General features: G+C 36.6%; 1 protein-coding gene across 4 annotated transcripts in view; it reads left to right on the top strand.

The window, feature by feature from the left end:
- Positions 1-595: 595 nt before the first annotated feature.
- PHF3 (PHD finger protein 3) overlaps positions 596-20877 on the top strand; it is an 82122-nt gene continuing 61840 nt past the window's right edge. The window contains exons 1-3 of one of the 4 annotated variants that reach the window (XM_058734355.1): positions 9828-9973; positions 10779-10868; positions 11807-12075. In XM_058734355.1, coding sequence (XP_058590338.1) covers positions 11832-12075 — 244 coding nt within the window. In that variant the 5' untranslated portion in view covers positions 9828-9973; positions 10779-10868; positions 11807-11831. Of the gene's footprint in view, positions 733-9827; positions 9974-10778; positions 10869-11806; positions 12076-20877 lie in introns of those variants that run through there. The other 3 variants (XM_058734356.1, XM_058734358.1, XM_058734357.1) reach the window with 3 other exon arrangements.

The following is a 20877-nucleotide window of genomic DNA, read 5'->3' on the forward strand; positions in this document are numbered from 1 at the left end:
GAGAACGGAGGTGGTTAATGATGGGGCTGTTGTGTATAGCCAGCCGGGATTCTTGGGCAAGGGGCTCATGTACTCCCCTGTAGCCTACCATTCTTGAAAGCACACCCAATTAATGAAACGTATGGGGGGGGGGCAGATTTGACTATCAATATTGCACTATGAAGCCTTAGTGCTCATTACAATCGAGAAAAATCTATCTCTGCCTCACCCCGCGAGCGAGGTAATACCTCAAGGCCCTCAGGCGTGCCGCGCCCTGACAAGACTGGGAGCGGCGCGGAAGCGCAGCCGAGTGCTACAGCCCGGGCCCCGCGGAGGCGCGGCACTGGAGAGCCCACATTGCGCAGGCGCAGCGTGCAGGCCGCGGCCCCCGGAACGGTAAACAGTGGGGTCACGTGACGCGGCCCGGCTCCTGCCCCCGCGCCGCCGCCGCACGCCGATGGCTGCGGGGTCTCGCGCCGCCGCACGGTCCCCACGAGGCGAGCGACCCTCGGGCCCTGGGCGGCGGCGGCTGCTACGAGGATAAAAAGGGCGGCGCGGAAGCCAGGCTAGTGTCGTCAGCAGCAGCCGCTCGGCCCTGTGAGCAAAAGAGGCTGTGGCAGCGACGCCGACGTCCTGCGCGTACCCCCTCTCCTCGGCACCCACCGGGCCCCCTCCTCCTCGGCGGCGGCGGCGGCGGCAGCGGCCACCATCTTCCTCTTGCTGCCAGTGGTAGCGCTCGTCTGGCGGAGCTGGGTGAGTTGCGGCTCTGGCCGCGGCCAGGGAGACGGGCAATTCTCCCCTCCCCCATCCCTTTCCACACGCACAGCGCCTCCGCGGGCCTCCCCGCCCCTCCCGCGGCGGACACTCCGCGCCTTTCTCCCGCGCAGCCGGGAAACCTCTCCGGCCTCTTGCGCAACGTCCCCGGCCTGCCCGGGCCGTGCCTCTGTCGCCCCGGACCGTTTGGATCGCGGGGTGGGAGGGAGCCGCGGCGGCGAGGTGGCCAGGCGGAGGGTCTGGACCGCGGCCTCTCCCCGGCTTCTGCTCCCGGGCCTTCCGCGGTGAGTGTGCCCCACTGCCGCCGTCGCGCGGGCGCGCAGGCCCGGAGGCACCGCGGGCGCTGCCAGGAAGGCCCGGCCCGCAGGCCCCCGGACCTGGCCCTTCGTACCTCTTCCCTCCAAGGGAGCGAGCTCGGCATCGAGCTTTGGGCCCTGCCGCGAGGCCGAACCCTGTCCCAGCTTTTGGAGAGGGGGGAGTTGGCGCTCTATCCATCCTCCTGCTACCGCGCGCTTTTGTGCTCGGGACCCAAACTGTCGACTCCTTTTGCTTAGTTTGAAAAAGGAAGCCTAGAATGTGGCTTTCGGAATAATATGAGTAATTTAATGAACCACTTGTCGATTCGTGCGTGTTAATGGTGCTAAATAACTGATCACCTGACACGGGGAGGGGGGCAGGGAGGAGGGAGAAAGAGAATGTTAGTACCGCGCATAGCCCTGTTTCCCCCTTCTTTCCCCCAGCAATGTGTTGCCGGGTCCGATGACCTTTTCCCATCTTTGGATTTTTAAATGCCATTTTCTAGAGACTATGATTCGAGGTAGTTTGAATGCATGATTATTGGTACTATTCAGGAATCATTTGCAGATTATGATCATGGATAATCATTAATGTAAGTGGTAACAGCACTTTGATATCTACCTTTACTAATCTTCATTACATGTAGAAATACTTAATTTGAAATGAGACATTGGTTATTGAGCCTTTCCCAAATACTACCTTATTTTAAGCCAAAAAAAAAAAAAAAGATACAGTAAACTATTTAGGGAGTACTTAGTACATTGTTCTACTTAGTTACGATTTGGGGGTCGATTTTTGTTTTCCTTTTTACAAAACTGGTTGTTTGAGATCTTGCAAAACTACGCCTTCTTTACTCATTCATTTCCTACCATTTTTGGATTCTTGAATGAAGTGTTTGGGATTGTGAAAATGTTTTTAGATGTGTTTGTGGTAAAGAGACACGAGTCAAAAGAACCAAGAAGTCTTTGCAGGATTCTTCTGTTTTTGAATTTGTATCCTCATTCCAGAGCTCAAGAGGTGTTGTATAAAGATTATTTCGAATAGTAGTTTTTGCTACCACTCGACCTTTTTATTACTATTATTTTCTGTCCAGTTTTTCTGTTTATTTGCCCTATATTACGATAATGAATTTTTCCTCCATCATCATTATACCCATTACTATTTTAAAATACATACTCCATTTCCCCATGATAGTAACATAATTTCAGAGAGGACTTAGGAGCTATTATTGGTCTGATTGAGCCATACACAGTTCAATTAGTAACAGAAAGACTTCTCAACTGAACTGGGCTGCTTTTTAAGTATGCAGAATTACAACCATAGATTTTAAGCTTTATTTGATAGCTGTACTGTTAATTTGTCAAAAGGATAACAAGAGTTAGTTGATGGGACCAGTTTTCCCTTGTTCCTTGCATGCTTTATAGGTCCGTTTATTGAAGAACATGAAAACGTGATATACTGCTTTTGCATCCTTCGGGCAGGGCAGTGGACTTCCTTGTCTGTCACATTGAGTTAGTTATGCATTCTATGCTGTTGGGATGGACTTCACATAACTTTAGTTGATCCTTTGGTATACTCATCTGTTGCATGTTCAAATAAGTCAAATCTAAGAGAAGCAGTCTGTAAATGTAGGTGAAAGTTAGCATTAATTAAATGCAAATTTCAGGATAGAAAAGTGGAAAGTTGTCTCTATGTTCAAATCGTTTAAAACCATAGTATTAAAATTTAAATTGTATTCAGATTGGAATTAGTTAAGAAAGGTTGATAATCTTTGATTTATGTAATAGCTTATTAATAAAACTCTGTTGTTAAAAGTTGGAAGGCAACAAGGTGACAGTTGGATTACTGCAAAATTATCCTGAGTTTAGATTTTCACATAATATGTATTATACTTGGAAAAAACTGGTGAATGTTAATTATGCATACAATTCTTTTTTTTTTTTTTTTTTTTTAAGTACTGAAACATAATGGTTATCTTCCTTGGTAATATGGCGTTGCCTTTTTAATACATTTTGCTTTCTGAAATGTGCACTTTTTTTGTTTTTGACACATAGCTCATGAAATCCTTTTTACTTAATAATTTTTGTCTGGAGATAAGGTCTTTTCTCCTCTTTAATGAGATAATGAGCTTCATTGATCAGTATCTCAGGTTTGTGGATTACCCATAACTACTTCACAGTGTCAGGAACTATTAGGGTTCTTGGAGTGCAGATTTCTATTTTCTTTCATCCACATTTCAGGAAATCTTTCTGATGAGGGCTGTTGGATTTCTTTCTTTTGTGGAGCAGTACATCTTGGGCTCTATTTCTCTTATTTTTTCTTGGAGCACCTCCGAGAATCCTGGAGTATGTTTTCAGAAGGATAGACATTTTATTTTTTAACTACAAATATGACTTGGCAAATTGTTAGACACTTACAGTATAGTTGCATGTTTGAGAAAGATACTCCCTTTTATTTGCTGCTCTTTGAATACTGGGAAAAGGTATTGAGGGTATTGGTTTGATTCAAAATATGTGAGACCCAGGGGCTGTTTTTACGCTCAAGAAACATTGTCTAGGTTGAGAAACAAGATTCAAAGACTCAAGATGTTAAATCATTATATTAAAGTGAAAAGATGATATTTTAAGAATTACAAAAGGCATTGTGTGAGAAATTGCCAAATGTGTAGACCGGACACTCACTCCTATGCATTGTGTGTTAATTTATATCATTAAAACAATTTTTTTTTAATGTTTGTTTTTGAGAGAGGGAGTGCAAGCATGCATGGGGAAGGGGCAGAGAGAGGGAGACACAGAATCTGAAGCAGGTTCCAGGCTCTGAGCTGTCAGCACAGAGCCTAATGTGGGGCTTGAACTCAAGAACTACAAGATTATGACCTGAGCTGAAGCTGAAACGTTTAACCAACTGAGCTACCCAGGTGCCTTTAGATCATTTTTTAATGGTCAGGGAATTTTCATTTTTATGATCAGTTGTACAGTGAAGAGAAAGAATGAAGAGAAATAGTTTAATAAAAATTTCAAAATACTATCCAGAAGTTTTAATTAGTTTTAGCATGATCTAACTTTATTAGATGACGTTTTGAATGGCATAGTAGATTGTACAGAAAGGCTAAACTTAATGTTTTTTTGGTTCATTCATAATTTGTGCGAGTTGGCCATGTGAAAACATTCTAAAATTGTAGACTGTGAAAATAAATTGCAGAGTTTGTAGTCGATAACTTCCAAAATGATGTTTATACACACTGAGGATAGCCATTGTGTTTTTTATGTGTAGGGAGTGGCTAAGTGTGTATTTTCTAACTTATTTTGGAAGAAGGGTAGGCCACTTTCTTTTTAGTATTTTTAGGATTTTATTAATTATTAAGAACATAAAAATTAGTATGTGTTACACAAGAAGAGTGCATATAGTATAGTATAAATGTGCGGATTCAGTAATCACGCTGCTTGGGTTTCAGTTTGGGGAACATTACATAATGGTCTGGGCCTCAATTTGCTTGTCTGTAAAATAGAGTAATTGCACCTTCCTTGCAGGGTTGTTGGGAGGAACTAATGAGATAAGGCATACAATACACTTAGCATAGGGCCTGAAACATAGTGCATGCTAAAAGTACATGTTAGCTTGTGCTGTTAGGACCTACTCCATAGTTTTAATGATGAGCTACTTCCACTGGTTGTATGGTCAGTCCAAACTGCTAATATCAGTAGGATATGGTTGTAAACTTTGGAGTTAGTGCAGTTGGCTAGTGTAATTCTGCTTTTGCCAGATTCAGCTTGTACTTGATAGTTCTTTTTCTGGATTCTTAGGTCAGCTTTAGTCTTAGTATGGCAGACACCTTGGAATCTTACCTGTTCTTTTACCTGATTTAGAAAAGTTTCGAGCTTTGCTTTTTCTTATAGATTCTAACCAATGCAACTGGAGTAGAATTTGAAGTGTGTTTAGAGCAGTTGATTAGGTTGCATTGCTCTATAGAATTGTACTTTCTAGAATTGTGTTGTACTACATTGTTTAACCATTTAGTGATTTTCCTTTTCTCTATCCTGGAAAGATAACCTGTTACTCATCTTTAATGTTTTCATATTATGGTGGTTAAGAACTGACCTTTGTGTCAGAGCAGAATTGAGTCCCAGCTGTGTCACTTATTTATTCTATAATACTGGGTGTAACTTTGCTAAGCTTTAGCCCCACTCTTATAACTTGAAATAATAATGGTACCTGCCTAATTGTATGGTTGTGAAGATTAAGTCACACCATGCATACATTAAGTTTACACTGTGCCTGGCACATAATAAATACTCAATGCATTTTGCTTTATAAATAGATAATATAGTGTAGTGGTAAGTGCATTGATTCTTGAAGGAAATTTTCTGGGTTCAAATTTCAGCTCCACCACTTACTATAGCAAGTAATTTAATCTCTTTGATCCCAATTCTTCCCTCCCTTCGTTTCTTCTTTCTTTGTTTACTGAATTATAATATAGCATTGTTGTGAGGATTAAATTAATAAATGTAGGGCAGAGTTTCTTAACCTTAGCAGTTTTCTGGCTGGATAATTCTTTGTTGTGGGGCTTTCCTTGTGTATGGTAGTATATTTACTGGATGCCAGTAGCCTGCCCTCCTTTTGTGATGACCAGAAATGTCTCCATATATGGCCAAATGTCCTCTGGAGGGACATACTCACCTCTGATTGAGAATTACTGATGTAAAGCATGTAGACCATTGCCTGGTGTGAAATTAGAGCACATCGTTTTAGGTTTTTAGTCACTATTAGTAGTGGTACTTTTATTTTTCTACTACTAGTGCCTATTAGAAATATGTTCACGGTAAGCAAGCCTGATGAATTGACAGCTTAATTTAGACTATAGGATAGGGGCTATAAGGCACCAAGCTTCCATTCCCAGGGCCTTTGCATTTAGGTCTTTGCCTGGATTGCATTTCCTCATTTGTGCATGGATCACTCCCTCTTTTCAGGTTTTGGCTTACATGTTCATTTACCATTGTACATAGAAACACTCTTCCTCTCCCCATCACTATTACCCTGTTTAATTTTTTGTCATAGATTTTACAATCTCCTGAATATATTTGTAACTCCCCCATGCCACCCCCATACACATATATGTGAATACAGACTGCATGAGACAGAGCTTCTTCATAGTATAAACTGTTAGGGTCTTTGGTAGCTTTAATGATTTATTGTTAGGTTTATATCTATTTTTTTTAAAGGAGATGACATGATAAAACATAGTTTTACTTTGAAGATGCTTCTGAAAAGTTGAGATAGTTTCAATGTATTCTTAATTAAAAGGGGATTTTGTAGAAATTTAACTTTTTTTTCTTTTTTGCTGTTGGTGTTTTCTAAATCTTTTTTGCTTTCCATTCCATGAAACAGAATACATGCTGATTTTATCAGTGTAAACTAAATTTGTTTGCAGTATAATTTTTTGAGAGTTACAGATAAAGTATTTTAAAGCGGGACATATCTTCAACCTCATTTTATTCAGAATGTTGGTAGTAATACTTATTTTTTAATTGTATTCTGAGTCTTTCTAAATGGTCTGTTAGGACCAGACTCTGTCATTCATGATTAGCACATGCTGTTCTTCCCTTTGCCTGGAGTATCTTCTGGATCTTTAGGATCCAACTCATACATCACTTGCTTAGATATTCTTGGCCTCATGAGTTTCACCTTCCTCTGTAATAACTGTTTGCAGTCCTTACTATGACACTGTCCTATTTTGTTGTGATGTTTACATGTTGTTTATATGTCTATACTCTTATATTGTGAGTTCCTTGGATTTGAATGGTACTTGTTTCACTGGTACCTATAATAATACTTTATAAGTAGATGCTTAATAAATATGTGAATAAATGAGTAATTTTGAATTAAGTAGATTACCCAGTTCTCTGACTTAGCTGGAGATATTTTATGGTCTGGAAACATGAGACATTACTGTGATCTAAGAACTAATTCCTGGTTTCAATATATACCCAAATTATTAGTATCGATTTAATTGAATATGTACATATCATTATCCATTTAACATACACTGTAGATGGACTTGTTTTATTTTTATTTATTTTTTTGAAGATTTTAAAGATCTTCTTTGTCTATCTACTAGGTATCTCCTCTAATTTTATTTTTATTTTTATTTTTATTTTTATTTTTATTTTTATTTTTATTTTTATTATTTCTTTTAATGTTTACCTTTGAGAGAGAGAGAGAGAGAGAGAGAGAGAGAGACAGAGCACGAGTTGGGGAGGAGCAGAGAGAGGGCGAGACACAGAATCCGAAGCAGGCTCCAGGCCCTGAGCCATCAGCCCAGAGCCTGATGCGGGGCTTGAACTCAGGAACTGTGAGATCATGACCTGAGCTAACCTAGGTCAGATGCTTAACCTACTGAGCCACCTAGGCGCACCTATTATTATTTTTAAATATACTTTTCAAAATTCTTTTTTTTTTTTTTTTTAAGTTTACTTATTTATTTATTTATTTAATTTGTACACGCAATGTGGGGATCCAATTCACGGCGCCTAGATCAAGAGTTGTGTGTTCTTCTGACTGAGCCAACCAGGTGCCTCCTCTAATTTTAGAGTAATTTTAGAGTAATTTTAGATTAGTGTTCATGTTTTTATTTTTTTTTTTTAAATTTTTTTTTTTTTTTTCAACGTTTTTTATTTATTTTTGGGACAGAGAGAGACAGAGCATGAACGGGGGAGGGGCAGAGAGAGAGGCAGACACAGAATCGGAAACAGGCTCCAGGCTCCGAGCCATCAGCCCAGAGCCTGACGCGGGGCTCGAACTCACGGACTGCGAGATCGTGACCTGGCTGAAGTCGGACGCTTAACCGACTGCGCCACCCAGGCGCCCCGTGTTCATGTTTTTAAAAAGACTTATTTTTATAATAACTTCAGACTTATAGAAAAATTGCAGACATTGTATAGAGTTTCTGTATTCCTTCATCCAGTTTCCTGATTGTTACATCTGACATAATGCTAGTGCCTTTATTAGAACTAGAGATTAACATTGGTACATTGCTATTAACTAACTTGCAGACTTTATTCTGATTTTACTGGTTTTTCTTTTACTGTCCTTTTTCTGTTTCATGATCCAACCCAGTTTACCACATTGCATTTAGTAGATAAGTGTGTTCATGTTAATTGAGTTAATATTTCTGCAGTTGACTTAACGTTTGTTTTCCAATTTAGCATGGAAAATTTTATCATTTTATTTTTGATACTGAGAACTTGATATCTGAAACTGATCTTTTAAAACGAATTGCTTTATGCTTCCATTAAATATTACTTTCAAGGTAGTCTTGTGAGATGGTTGTATACTATCATTTTTGGAATTTTTCCTTGGAATTGCCCCAAGAACCACTTAGTACTGCTTATGAAAAGTCAGTCTTACTAATTTATAATAGATTTACAAGAAAACTGGTCTTGTGATGTCTCCTGTAGAAATTGTCTTCTTTGGGTCCCTAATTTTATAGCCTATTCTGTGTTGGAAGAATCCTGGTCTTGTTGGCATTAAGATGTTTCAATGGTAACTGCTTAGTAAACATGTGTTGAATGAGTTAAAAGTATTATTAAATAAATGTAATTTTGTTATGCTAGTCCTTTTCAATATTTGACTATGGAAGCCTTTTCCCTGATGTGCTTATTTAAATTCAGATAAAACACACTTTACAAGTCATGCCAGTTTGGCCAAAAAGCTGTAGTGGAAAGTTTGGTTCACCCATCTTATTTACACAATGTTTTGCTTTTTATATTTTTTTAAATTTGTCTTTAAAGACTATTGTCTACCTTCGAGATAAAAAAATATGTCACAAGCTCTTAAAGTACTTTTTGTAAAGGAGTTTTGGGATGGTTCACTAATAGTGCTATTGAAAAAAACATACTGCTTATTTAGATCACTATTTACTAAATATTGTAAATGTTATTAAATAATGTGAATGAATATTTAGAATGGGTTGGTCTTCCATATAGCTTTGTGATTTTGAGCTATATGATCATAATTTTGAATGTTCTTAATGTCTCCATCACTTGAAATCACACAACCAGTAGTAACAGAAAGATGGACTTCAGGTGAAGTTTGTAGAATTTATCAGACTCGTGTTGCTATGGGAATGAGTGCGTTTTTCAGTAGATTCAGCATACTTTTTTTAGAAGGAAAGTTTACTATTTGCTTTTAGAGCTGGAATTAACCTTTTTTTCTTTTTGATTCATCTGAGAAAAAAAGATTACTAAGTGGGATGCAACTTTGAAAAGGATGTAGTCTTGACCTGTGAATTAAAAGTTTTCCTGAGTTTTCATCAGCATTATGAGCTGTAATTTTCTTTTAATGTTACAGTTAGAGAATGCATATAAAATAGCCAGCATGTCAATCAAATCATTAACATTTTAGTGTTTTATGAATATTAATTAATTAATTTTAAAAAATGTTTTATTTTTGAGAGAGAGAGAGAAAGAGAGAGTGTGAGTGGGGGAGGGGTAGAGAGAAAGGGAGACACAGACCCCAAAGCAGGCTCCAGGCTCTGAGCTGTTAGCACAGAGCCCCATGTGGAGCTGGAACTCATGAGCCACGAGATCATAATCTGAGATCATAATCTGAGCCAAAGCTGGATGCTTAACTGACTGAGCCACCCAGGCGCCCCTATTAATATTTTAATATACGTAAAATTCCAAAATTTGAGAAGAGATACTGAAATCCTTCATTTAGAAGGGGATTAACTTTTGTGAGAATGAGGACATTTTCTTTCATTTTTTTTTAGGATTTTAAATTGAGTTACAATAAACTTTCTACTTAAAATGAACAGATTGATGAATTCCAGTGGATGTATACATTCATGATTTAGGAGATTTTTATCATTCCCCAAAGTATCTTCCTGTCCCTTTGCAGTGTATCCTTCTGTTATCCAAGGACCCAGGTAACTACCGGTTTGTTAGAAAATTATTTTTAAAGAAGAGCCTTTAATGAGTCAAATCTAGTCAATTTCTAGTTTGGGAGCTTAGTGTGAAAGAGGAAGAGGTATGGCTATAGGCTGTGGAGCCTAGGAACCTAGGTTTGAATCTTGGCTGTTTTATGGTTTGGGGTGGGGAGATATTTATATTATTTATTTGTTTACTTTTATTATTTTTATTATATTTTTTTATTATTATTTTTAATGTTTATTTTAGAGAGAGAGAGAGAGAGAGTGAGTGGGGGAGGGCAGAGAGAGAGAGGCAGACACAGAATCCAAAGCAGGCTCCAGGCTCTGAGCTGGCAGCACAGAGCCCGATGTGGGGCTCGAACTCACGAGCTATGAGATCATGATCTGAGCTGAAGTCAGATGCTCAACCGACTGAGCCACCCAGGTGCCCCAATATTTACATTATTTAAATGAATTGTCTTGTAAAAAATTATTAAGTGTTCATTTATTTTAGAGAGAGAGAGAATGAGAACGAGTGGGGGGAGGGGCAGACCGAGAGGTTCCAAAGCGGGCTCCATGCTGATAAAAGTGAGCCCAATGCGGGACTCCGAAAACTGTGAGATCACGACTTGAGCCGAAGTCAGAGGCTCAACTGATTGAGTCACCCAGGCGCCCCAGTTATTTAAACGTATTTTCTGTGTAGAGTCTATTATTATCATTGGGCATAAATGGGCTAAATATGGGTGAAATGGTTGGCAGCATATGATATATACCCAGTAAATTGTCAAATATCTTTGAACTTCCTCTTCCTTCATTTTTATAGGGGAAAGAATCAAGGACAGTTTGAGGAAATTTTGGTAGATTTGGAGCCGATCTAAAAAATCTTGGAATTTTGGAACCCAAGATGTTCTGGGTTAGTTGAATTTCTAGCTGACTGAATATTATTAGATGTTTTTGCTGATGCCCTTCCTCTCCCACCTTCCAAAATACATTGGTTCCGTTTTTTCTGAAACCAGTCTTATTTTCATAATTCAACTTTTGATTAATTGAGGCTCTTCAGGGCATGAGATGACCTTTCTGAGCAGTGTGTAGTATATATAGTAGGAGACTAGCTTGACATCTGTATGTACCTCACATAACTCACTAAAATAAATTTAAATCTCTGATATATTGTTTTCTTGTCATTTATCCCATTTTATCCTAAAAGGAGTCCCCCCATTAAAATGTGTGTATGTGCATGTCTCTGCCTGTGTATGTGTGTATTTTTTTGAGTTTTGATTTGTTGGGTTTAATTAATAGTGTCTTTTCATTTCCCCCTCGACCCCTACAAACGACCTTTTTCTCTCTGTATTACCTTTCTTTAAATGATTTAAATGCTTTGTAAATGACACAAGGCTATTTTACCGTCTTAATAGGTATGGGACAAATATGATTTGATTTTGGCTCTTTTATGTGGTCTTATTGTGAAAGCAGTGTTTTATTCTTAATTTATGAACAGATTATGATTAAAAACACACGGTTTTTATGGTTTAAGCCATGTCATTCTTTCAATTGTATCAAATTAATGAATTATATACATAGTTTTTCCCTCAAAATAATAAACTGAGTAAACATTTAATAGGATTTCTGGTAAAATGATATTCTACATGTATAATGAAGAAACATTATTTAGTAAAGATTCGTTCTACATGTCCAAATGTTTATTCTAACAACAGTGAGGGTTTTTTTTAAAAAACAATTCAGAAATACCTAAGTGTGTTCTTAGACTCAAAACTATTAAAATAATTTGGTTTTAGGTGATTATCAATTGATAGCTTTATTTCTTATGGTATTTTTTTTGTCTTTCTATAGGGCTGAAAGACACACAGAAGTCTTCATGGATATAGTTGATACATTTAATCATTTAATTCCTACTGAACACTTAGATGATGCCCTATTTCTAGGATCCAACCTGGAGAATGAAGTCTGTGAGGATTTTAGTACAAGTCAAAATGTCTTAGAGGACTCGCTGAAGAACATGCTCAGCGATAAGGATCCTATGCTAGGATCTGCAAGTAACCAGTTCTGTTTGCCTGTTTTGGATAGCAATGATCCCAATTTCCAGATGCCTTGTTCAACAGGTAATTCTTACTTTTTTTTTTTTTTTTTTAGTCTGCAATTTAAAATAAAAAGAATTTTCAGCAGCATCTTTTTTATTCTTTTTCTTTTTTTTCTTTTTCTTTTTTTTTGTTTTTTTGTTTTTTGTTTTTTTGTTTTTTTGGCGAGGGTAGTGAATTTAGGATTCTTTACTTTCAATTTAGAGCTGCTGTTCTAGACATCAGAATTAGACTTTAAATTTTCTTCCAAGGAGTGTGGAATTATCTTTGAGGATATTATGGATATGGATAGGGTGACCATATAATTTATTATCCAAAGGGGGACACTTTTTGAGAATTACAGGGGTGCTGTTTATTACATTATGACAAAAAGTATAAGTTGGGACTCTCTCTAGTATATAGGGATTGCTTAGCAAATTGGAACATTATGTCACTATAGGCCTGCTGGAGTCAAGGGGAAGTGCTGAATTGACCTTTCTCAGTACCCCTCCCAGACCTTCATATTTAATATATTGTATACTTTCATTTCAGATATTTTGGTATTTTGTACATGTATCTCAAAACCAGAGAAAGAACTCTAGACCTGTGCTGTCCAGCATAGTAACCACTAGCCACATAAAACTGTTAAATCACTTTAGAGGAGTGCAGTCCTAACTGAGATGTGCTGTGAAGTGCACATTAGATTTGTTTGTTTAAGTAGGCTCCATGCCCAGTGCAGAGCCCAATGTGGGACTTGAACTCAGGACCCTGAAGTTAAGATCTGAGCTGAGATCAAGAGTCAGATGCTTAACTGACTTCAGCCACCAAAGTACCTCCTGCACATTACATTTTAAAGACTTAATATGAAAAAAGAATATCAAATATATTTTGTCAGAGGGTTTTTTTGTTTTGTTCTGTTTTTTTAATGTTTATTTTTGAAGAGAGAGAGAGCGGGGGAGGGGCAGAGGGAGAGGGAGAGCGGGAATCTCTGTGCTGACAACACAGAGCCCTATGCAAGGCTCAGTCTCACAAACTGTGAGATGATAATCTGAGCCGAAATCAAGAGTTGGATGCTTAACCAACTGAGCTACCCAGGTGCCCCATTGGAGTTTTTTAATGTTGATTACATTTATGATATTTTGTATACTTTGAGTAAAATAAAATATATGGTTAAAATTAATTTCATCTCTTTTTACCTTTTTTTAAAAGTGGCTACTTGAAAATTTAAAATTACATATGTGGCTTGCATTATATTTCTATTGGATAGCACTGATCTAGGTTCTGTAGTTGAAGTAACTGGAAGATTAAGGATAGCAACTTTCTGTAAAGCTAAACAAATTCTTAATATGAAATTATCTCAGATACATGAATATGTGGGAAAATATGTAGGTTTTCTTTTATAAAGCAAAGCAAATATTACAGCAGACTTTGGGGCAATTAGCTAGCTATTCTGTAAGCTAAAATTAACTAAAGGAAAATCAGCTTCACTGGAGAATTTAGGCTTCCCATCACTGTTCCATAGAGTAGTTCACAGGTTTATGTGGTGTTGATCTGCCTTTCAATGAGTCTAGACTTCTGCACTACGATTTTTCAGAATAATTTTTGTTTCGTTTTAATATTTTCTGCCTAATATTTTAATATAACAATATTTAAATTTATATTAGGCTGGCCTGCTATTCATCCATAAATTTTTCAGATTACTCTGCTTGAAGACCTCAACATTTTGCCTACTAGGAATCTTCATTTTAACAGCTCTTTAATACTGAGGTCTTTTGAATTGTTTGCTAATGGTATATCTCTGAATTACATACCTGGTGTTGTGTTATTGCGTAGGTTTACATTGTTTTTGTTGTATTTTAAATGTTTTAAACCTTTTAAAATTTTGTTTTATGTATGCACTGTTCAAGTTTTTTACTTTGGTTCCTGTGTCAGTACAGTGTACCTAATTATCTTTATTGTCAAGTGCTTTTGACAGTTCTTGGTTGTATACAGAGTCGCACATCTCAGTCTAAATTCAGGAAAAACATTTATTGAATACTTATGTGCTTATTACTGGAAATATGGTTACTCTTTAGGATGTTAATTGGTTCTGAAATTAGCAAATGTATCATCTTGTTAGACTTCTTTATTTATAAAACTTCAGCCCTTTTATAATACCAGTATTCCTACTTGCTGTCCCCCTTTTTTAAAGAATTGATTTTTATTGATCTGAAAACTTTCTATTGTGAAAAGTCTCTTCAGTGTGGTGAACATTTCTTTTCTTAATAGAAGACTGAGAACATCTCTACTGAAGTACTTAACAGTTTTTTGAGGTATAATTAATACTTGTTTGTGATTCTGTTATCTTATAAACTTTAACTTTTTTATTTAAGAACTTAAGTAGAATTATTTTCTAAGTTTATTTTAAATTTGTGTGTTATAATTATTTACCTTGGCTCTGAAGTGGAACTGTTTTTATTAATGTGTATGTAGTATATATGTTCTTAAGATAGTAAGGGAATTTGTGGAGGAAATTTTAAGTAATAAAGCTCTTCTGTCTAGGATCGTTTAGATTTCTTTATGCGGTCAGGTAGGGCATTTATCTTGATTGCTTCAGAGTTCCATTTGCCCTTTGGGATATTTGGTTGAGTAAAAGGCCTATATATTTTCTAATGATAGCAAGATGGACATCATTTAAATTTTTGAAAAGTTTGTTTTGACATAATTTTAGATTTCAGAGACAGTTGGGAAGAAGAAATTATATTATAAACCATTTAGTGAAAACATTATATGGATAATTTTTATAAGTTTCAGCTATTCACATACCACTTCAGCTTTTTGTTATAAAATAAAAAGGATATAGTTTTTATCCAGATGTTTTGTACATGGGTCTGTATGCTTTTATTAATTGTCTTACTGGATCTTTAGCAGGGAAATGACCCTGTCACTATTCCTCACATCAATGACAGTTATAGATTGTGGTAATTTTGTAACTTTGGTTTTGACAGTGCTAAAACTAGCAAACCAATAACTGCTATGTCTTGTTCTCTACTATGCTTAACCAAGTTGATTTGCTGTAGTTGTTAAAGACCAGTTTTTTGTTGACATAGTTGAATGGCTTGCATATATTTAATCTGTATCCGGAAGTCATAGAATAGCTTTAAAAATTACAAAAATAGGAAAGAAACGTTGAAGATTACTTTTAGGGCTCTGTTTGAGGCAAAAAAATTAGTATTCTGATCATTTCATGTTGGGAGATCACCAATAGATTTCTGGTCTGTTTTAGAATGCTTTGGACTCCAAAGTATTTATGTACATAATTGCAGTATTTGCATATGGTTTTTAGATTGCCCAGTAAACTTTTTTTTTTTTAACTCCAGTGAAGAAAATCATTAAGTATTGGAGAAATGTCTGATCTTGATAATCACAACAGTTATCGGAATTCTTTAAAAATCTTGTTATCCTTAAAATTAAAATATTTGCCCAAGTAATAGGTTGTTGATACCAAATATATTGTATATACCACTTGAATATATTGTTTACATATACCACTTGTTTATATATACCACGTATGTAAAATCATTGAAATGGTTTTTGAAAAACTGGCAATACATAGTGTCAAGGAGAAATATTTTTTCTCTCCTTTTACAAACATGTTCCCCTTTTACATGGATGGCTCTGATTCATAAATGTGAAGGAAGTCTTGTATTTAACCATTTCTTTATATGGTATATTGAAAAGAAATGTTTAGTGGCTGTAATTTGATTTATTTAAGACCAGGAAGACAGATATATTGTAGATATGTGGGTACGCAGAATACCTTTTATTCAGATAGTACTTACTCATAGCTCTTGTGCTCTTCAGTGAAACCAAGGTGTTCTTTGCAGGCTACGTCATGGCTTACAAAATGATCATTGACTAAAATAAGAGGAAGCCCCTCCTGTACATGGTTTTTGGAGATTAAACATTTTAGAAAGTCATTAAAATCTTACCGGTATCTTGCATATTTGCTAAAAATTGATTCATATTGTGCATTTAAGTACTTTTTTCAAATGTAAAGGAAAATTTCTAGTAGCATGCATATGTGATAGTCACTTTCCTGTCATGAATGACATTCAAGCAGTTTTGTTTAGTAAGAATTTTAGTTTGTGCTGCTTTCCTCACAGCAAAGTATTGTAATACATGTTAAGACTGGTTTTATAAGCCTCTTAGCAATGTGTGATTTGGTCCCTTTTTTGGCACACAAGTTTTAACTTTGGTCATAGCTCATAGTTTTGGGGCATCTTCACCATTAGAGGCAGAATGCATCTATGTAAAATCAGAAAAATTGTGTTGTCCTGACACTTGTCCTGAAAAAATTGGTGTCTTAGTGCATTACTGAGATTTATTAAAAGGTGTTTACAAATTTTTTTGTTTTTTCAGTTTATTTTGATTTATTTTGAGAGTGACAGAGACAGCACGAGTCAGGGAGGGGCAGAGAGAGAGGGAGACCGAGAATCCTAAGCAGGCTCCACACTGCCTGCACAGAGCCCAATGCAGGGCTGGAACTCAAGAAACGGTGAGATCATGACCTGAGCTGAAACCGGATGCTTAACTGACTGAGCCACCCAGGCATCCCTTTTTAAAAATGTTTAAAAAGTATTTATTTAAGTAATCTCAGCACTCAGTGTAGAGCTGGAATTCAAACCCAACAGCCCAAGATCAAGAGTTGCATGCTCCCTCTGACTGAGTCAGCCAGCTGCCCCTTTTCACAAGTTTTTATGGCTTCATGCTTCTCTTGGACAGCATTTTCAATCAGACATTACATTTAACTAAACACAGTGGACGTTTGATCCAATAAAATCCTGTTTTCAAATTTTAATTATTATTCTTCTTATTCATACTTGATTTGTGGGGGTGACAAACTGTTCAGATTAATTAGAAATGTGGATCCAGCTACACATATAAATTCATTCCATATTTGCACTGGGGTCTTTTTTCACTATTTGTATTATTCTGAGTGGTAGCTTTTTTTTTTTTTTTAACCTCTTGTGCCATCACAAGAAGTCACAATCAGTGAACCTCTTGTGCAGTTTATCTTATTTTTGAGAATTGGCATTTGAACAAGAAAATAGAATACATGTAAGCAAAGTAGTAATACAAATGTGATGAAATACTAAGACAGATTGTATACTGTTAATTGTTAGAGTAACTGATCATCCTTGTAAGAACATGCATAGCCTTTAAGAATAAAACATCATTTCCATAAGTGATGGTTAATATTAAATATCATTTTGAGTTATAATTTGAGTGATTTTGGTGAAAATGAGTATGTTTAGAAGACAGCTAACAGAAAAGAGAGGCAAAAATTTGTAGAATTAGAGATGTAACCTTAGTGGAGGAGAGAAAATGCCGGAAGATGGAAAGAGTAGGATATAATAGCCATAGATCCTTGAAAGTTTGTCACATTGGCAAGAGATTTGACTTTTTTTTTTTTTTTTTTTAATGTTTATTTATTTGGGGGTGGAAACAGAGAGAGAAGAGAGAGAATCCCAAGCAGGCTGTGCACTGCCAGTGCAGAGCCTGGCACAGGGCTCGATCCCATGAACTGTGAGGTCATGACCTGAGCTGAAATCAAGAGTTGGATGCTTAACGACTGAGCCACCCAGGTGCCCCAAGAAATTTGACTATATTATGAATAATGGGAAAGAGCTTAGATCCATTAGGGAGCAGTTAGAGAGAGGTACAGTTTGATTGGCTAAAAGGAAGAACTTAGGGTTCATCAGATAGAGTAATAGTTCCCTGGGAATATGAAATTTACACTTTTTTTTTTTTTACAGTTGACTTTTGCTCTCTTTAACTTGATGTAATATAAAGCCAAGTATATTTTAATTTTACTTCGCGTTGAACATTTAATTTTCTGTCTTAATTTAAAATCTGAAAATTAATCATGTCTTCATCATTATATCCCTAAGTAATGTCTTTCAGTTTATTCCTTTTATCTATTACTTAAAATTCATTTCATTATTATTTCTGAAGCCCATTGCATATTTCACTTAAAATACAAACCTTGGATCAAGACTAGAACAGTTTTTATTCTTTGGGTTACTGAATCTTTTAAAATTTAACTTGCATATGTGTGTTCTCATAACGGGCTTCTTTTCTCAAGATCTGGGATATTTGGTTCTATTCAGTCTACCTTTTTTCTGGAAATCCCAGAGCCCTCTGTCCTTATCTTTTCCTGTCTAGGCTTGTCATTCTCTTGACCTGTTGAACATCTGTCATCCCTGAGCTTCACTGCGCTCCTTGAGTAGAGCTATTAGAGCTATTACTTTTCTGTATTTCATCTGTTCCCTCTTAATGACATCCTTAGTTTCTGGTCATACCATATTTGAGTAATAATTTGCTTTTATTTGAATACCACCTTTCTTAAAAATTTAAGGCATTATTTCTTAGCCTTCTAGCATCTAGTATTGTGGTTAGGTTGCCTGATTCTTGTATGAGACTTTTGCTTTGTTAGGTGGCCATTCTTGCACTCCTGCTTTAGAATCTTTTCTGTATCTTTTGGTGTTTCATCTTTAATTTTTGCTGGGCCCTTGGTGGGTTTTCAGTTTGGAGAGTGATCGCTTCAGCTCTGTGAAATTTTCTTCTGTTTTCTCTGCAACTCCTAGTAGACAGATTTTGCCCTTTCTAGAGGACACATTTTTCATCTCTTTCTTGAATATTTACCATCTTTTGCTTTATGTCTTTTTAGAGAGTCACTGTCATATTTTCCATTTCTTTGAATATTTAATTTTGACAGTTGAATTACTGTTTCTAAGAACTCTTATGTTCATTCATACCATTTTTAATTTTTAAATTTATTTATTTATTTATTTATTTATTTATTTATTTATTTATTTAAATTAAGCTTTATACCCAGTGTGGGGCTTGAACTCCACCCTCAAGACAAGAGTTGCCTGCTCTATCTACTGAGCCAGCCGGGTGCCCCTATTCATACCATTTTTAAATAGTATTCTGTTTGTTATAGGGTTATAGTGAGAGTCTCTTTATAGTCTGAATTAATTTTTTATTTGTATATTTTGGTCTTACTGTGTTGTAAGCTTTTTCCAAATGTCTAATTATTTTTGGTTTGTTGATGTTTAAAATGGGAGAATAGGAAATGTATGTCAGGTTTGCTGTGGGATAAGTGAGTATTCATTAGATAGCCTGCAGTTATTTTGGGGAACTTCTGAATACCAGGATGAGAAGCACTTTATCATTAGGTATTCGTTCGGTTTCACTTCAGGGTTAAGAAAAGATTTTCTTGCTTGCAGTTCATTGCTTGGCTTTAAGCCTTATTGGGTAGTATTGAAGTCAGGGGAAGGGATGAGGTTGACCTCTTAGTATGTTAGTCCTTAAGGTAATTCTTTTATTTTCTAGCCCAGGTCACTGCCAATACCCTTTGTTTGGTGGGGTTGTTCCCTCTTAAGTTACAGCTCCCTTTGGCTCTAGGTTGTAACTTTTTCATGCTCTGTTTCATTAATCTATTCAGGTTTCTTTTCATCTTTCAGAAGTGTGTTAAAATCTTTCATCAGCTTTTGGGCTTCCTTTTATTCTTTGTTATTATGGGCTTTTACCTTTTATTCCTTTATTCTCATTTTAATGGGATTTAGGGAAGAATAGGAGATAAAATTTGGCCCTAGGGAGCCAATGACTTTTTTAATTAGGTCAGGTAGAGAATTTCTGATACCCAGTAATTCCTTCTTAAGAATTTTGGAATCCTTAGTATCCAAAATCTATGAAGGACTTACCAAACTCAACCCCAGAAAAACAAGTAATCTGGTGAAGAAATGAGCAGAAGACATGAACAGACACTTTTCCAAAGAAGACATCCAGATGGCCAACAGATACATGAAAAGATGCTCATCATCAGGGAAATACAAATCAAAACTACACTGAGATACTACCTCACAAGTCTCAGAATGGCAAAAATTAACAACTCAGGAAGCAACAGAAGTTGGTGAGGATTTGGAGAAAGGGGAACCCCCTTCCACTATTGGTAGGAATGCAAACTGGTGCAGCCACTCTGGGAACCAGTGTTGAGGTTCCTCAACAAATTAAAAATAGAATTACTTTACGACCTAGGAATTTATGCAAAGGATATAGGAGATGATTCATAGGGGCATATGTACCCCAATGTTCATAGCAGCTCTATCAATGATAGCCAAATTATGGAAAGAACCCAAATGTCCATCAACTGATGAATGGATAAAGATATGGTATACATATATAGTGGAATATTTCTTGGTAATGAGAAAGCATGAAATCTTGCCATTTGTAACAACACCGATGGAACTGGAGGGTATTATGCTAAGTGAAGTACGTCAGTCAGAGAAGGACAGATACCACGTTTTCACTCATATATGGAATTTGAGAAACTTAACAAAAGACCATGGGGGGAAAGGAAGGGGGAAAAATAGTTTCAGAGGGAGGCAAACTGTAAGAGACTCTTGAATACAGAGAACAAACTGAGAGTTCACAGGGGAAGGTGCGGGGTAGGGGAAATGGGTGATGGACATTGAGGGAGGGCACTTGTTGGGATGAGCATTGGGTATTATATGTAATTGAAGAATCATGGGAATCTACTCCTGAAGCCAAGAGCACACTGCATACACTATATGTTAGCTAACTTGACAATAACTTGTATTTAAAAAAAAAAAAAAAAAAGAATTTGGAACCCTCTTATTATCTTGCCTTTGTCAGTGTTGAATTTTACCCTGTTGTTTATTTCTTCCATGGTCAGTTTGTACTTGTTCTCTCCTTTTTAAGATTTCTTAACCTATTAGTAGTATTAATCTTAATTGCTAGTTTTTTGTTAGTAACAAAGCTATTAACAAACTTCTTAGA

This window comes from Neofelis nebulosa, chromosome 6 (genome assembly GCF_028018385.1).
Source record: "Neofelis nebulosa isolate mNeoNeb1 chromosome 6, mNeoNeb1.pri, whole genome shotgun sequence".
In the NCBI taxonomy this organism is placed as follows: Eukaryota; Metazoa; Chordata; class Mammalia; order Carnivora; family Felidae; genus Neofelis; species Neofelis nebulosa.